At 62.3% G+C, this 2,185-nt stretch overlaps 1 protein-coding gene across 1 annotated transcript in view; it reads left to right on the forward strand.

Annotated features, from left to right (window-relative positions):
* ST6GALNAC2 (ST6 (alpha-N-acetyl-neuraminyl-2,3-beta-galactosyl-1,3)-N-acetylgalactosaminide alpha-2,6-sialyltransferase 2) overlaps window positions 1–2,129 on the forward strand; it is a gene marked incomplete at both ends in the record, with an annotated part of 2,860 nt that extends 731 nt beyond the window's left edge. The window contains 5 exons of the mRNA XM_010157317.1: window positions 2–158; window positions 1,237–1,402; window positions 1,484–1,622; window positions 1,793–1,896; window positions 2,046–2,129. Coding sequence (XP_010155619.1) covers window positions 2–158; window positions 1,237–1,402; window positions 1,484–1,622; window positions 1,793–1,896; window positions 2,046–2,129 — 650 coding nt within the window. The remainder of the gene's footprint in view (window position 1; window positions 159–1,236; window positions 1,403–1,483; window positions 1,623–1,792; window positions 1,897–2,045) is intronic.
* Between the last annotated feature and the right edge of the window lie 56 nt (window positions 2,130–2,185).

Genomic DNA, 2,185 nt, shown 5'->3' on the forward strand with positions numbered 1-2,185 from the left:
CTCCGTGATGGCCAGAGCAAAGGCAGACCCCAAGTTTGGGGAGATCTTCCGCTTCGACATCCCAGTGCTGATGTGGGACCAGCACTTCACCCCGGAGACCTGGGAGAGGCTGAAGGCGAGACACGTCCCCTACGGCTGGCAAGGCTTGTCCCACGCAGGTACAGGACCCGCTTGGGCCGGGGCTGGCAGCAGATGGGACAAGGGGGACGAGGGGAGGGTGTGGGGCAGCTCGAGGCACCCGGGGAGCCCAGGAGAAGGGACTGAAGACATGGGGCAGGCAGAGAAGCCCTGCAGAGGAGCTGGGGGCCTTGATCTCTCCCCCCACTCCGCCTCCTGGGGCAGAGGGGGCAGCTTCACCCACGCCGTTTGCGGCATCTTGTGACATTTTCCCTGAATAAAAGCTCCAGTGTGTGCATGATTATGAACTGGGGCCGGGGAAGCTCAGACAACCCGCTCCATTGTGGAAGGAGATTGTTTCCCTTCCTACCCCAAACCCACTTTCTGCTCCCTCGGCTTCAGTCCCTGGGCTGGGAAGAGCTGGGGATGGCAGCGGTGGCAGCCATAAGGAGACAGTGTTAGGAGGGGACATGGGCAGCAGCACCTGCGGAGCTGGGGCTGGCTGGATGCTGGAGATGGCCGGATGCATCCCCATGCCTTGCATGGCCTCGGGCAGCTGCTGTTTGAAGCAAGCTGAAGCTTGGGGGGCGCTGAGAGGAGAGGGAGGTCATGCTGGTGTCCCTCATCCCACGTGTAGACCCCTCTCCCGCATGAGGATGGCGTGAGCTTGCTCGTGTGCTGCTCCTGGATGCGCTCTGGTGCCGGCTTCTCGGAAGCGTGTGCTCATGTGGGCTGACACACATCTTCCTGCAGCCTTCCAGTGCCTGGGGGGGCTACAAGGAAGCGGGGGGGGCTTTTTACAAGGGCAGGGAGTGACAGGACAGGGGGTAACGGGTTTAAATTGAAAGTGGGGAGGTTTAGGTTAGATATCAGGAAGAAGTTCTTCACGGAGAGGGTGGGGAGGCACTGGGACAGGTTGCCTAGAGAAGCTGTGGATGCCCCATCCCTGGAAGTGTCCAAGGCCAGGCTGGATGAGGCTTGGAGCAACCTGGTCTAGTGGAAGGCGTCCCTGCCCATGGCAGGGGGTTGGAACTGGATGGTCTTTAAGGTCCCTTCCAACCCAAACCATTCTGTGATTCTATGATTCTTCCCCTCCGGATGCTTCCCGCTCCATTCCAGCGGTGGGCAGCACCCTCCGGCTCCTCAACACCTCGGCCAACCGACGCCTCTTCGACAGGGACGCCTTCCCCGCCAGCTGCATCCGCTGTGCCGTGGTGGGCAACGGCGGCATCCTCAACGGCTCGCGGCAAGGCAAGGCCATCGACGCTCACGACCTGGTCTTCAGGTGGGGAGGGGTCCTGGGCAGGATGTAGGCGTGGGCGCTGGGAGGCCAGCCCTGGACACACATCCTGCCCTTCTGCCGCAGGCTCAACGGCGCCGTCATCAAAGGCTTCGAGGAGGACGTCGGCACCAAGATCTCCTTCTACGGCTTCACGGTGAACACCATGAAGAACTCCCTCATCGCCTACGAAGAGTATGGCTTCACTCAGATACCCCAGGCCAAGGTGAGACCCCGAGGGATTGTGGTGGGGGGGGGTGACCTCCAATTGTCCCCTGAGGCTGGGCTTGCCCCCCAAACCTTCCACACAGCTCAGGACCCCTCAGCCTTTGCCCCACTGGCGTGGGCAGTGCCCCAAAGCCCCCGCTAAGCACCACGTCCGTGTCCCCACTGCAGGACTTGAGGTACATCTTCATCCCCTCAGACATCCGCGACTACGTCATGCTCAAGTCGGCCATCCAGGGCAGCCCGGTCCCCGAGGGCTCGGACAAGGGGGATGAGTGAGTAGCCCCCCGAGACTCCCCCAGCGCCTCCGGTGATGCACCAGAAGGAGCATCACCCCGCGTGTCACTGGTGGGACAAACAACCCCCCACGCAGCCCCAGGGCTCCCGTGACGCAGGTTCTGCCTGTCTCGTTGCCCTGCTGCAGGCCACGGAAGTATTTCGGGCTGGAGGCATCTGCAGAGAAGTTCAAGCTGCTGAATCCCGATTTCCTGCAGTACCTGACAGCGAGGTGAGGATGACGAGGATGGCGGCTGCTGCCTGGCTCTGCCCCCGGCTGGGCTCGGA

The sequence above is a fragment of the Eurypyga helias genome, unplaced genomic scaffold (assembly GCF_000690775.1).
Source record: "Eurypyga helias isolate BGI_N326 unplaced genomic scaffold, ASM69077v1 scaffold43248, whole genome shotgun sequence".
Classification (NCBI taxonomy): Eukaryota; Metazoa; Chordata; class Aves; order Eurypygiformes; family Eurypygidae; genus Eurypyga; species Eurypyga helias.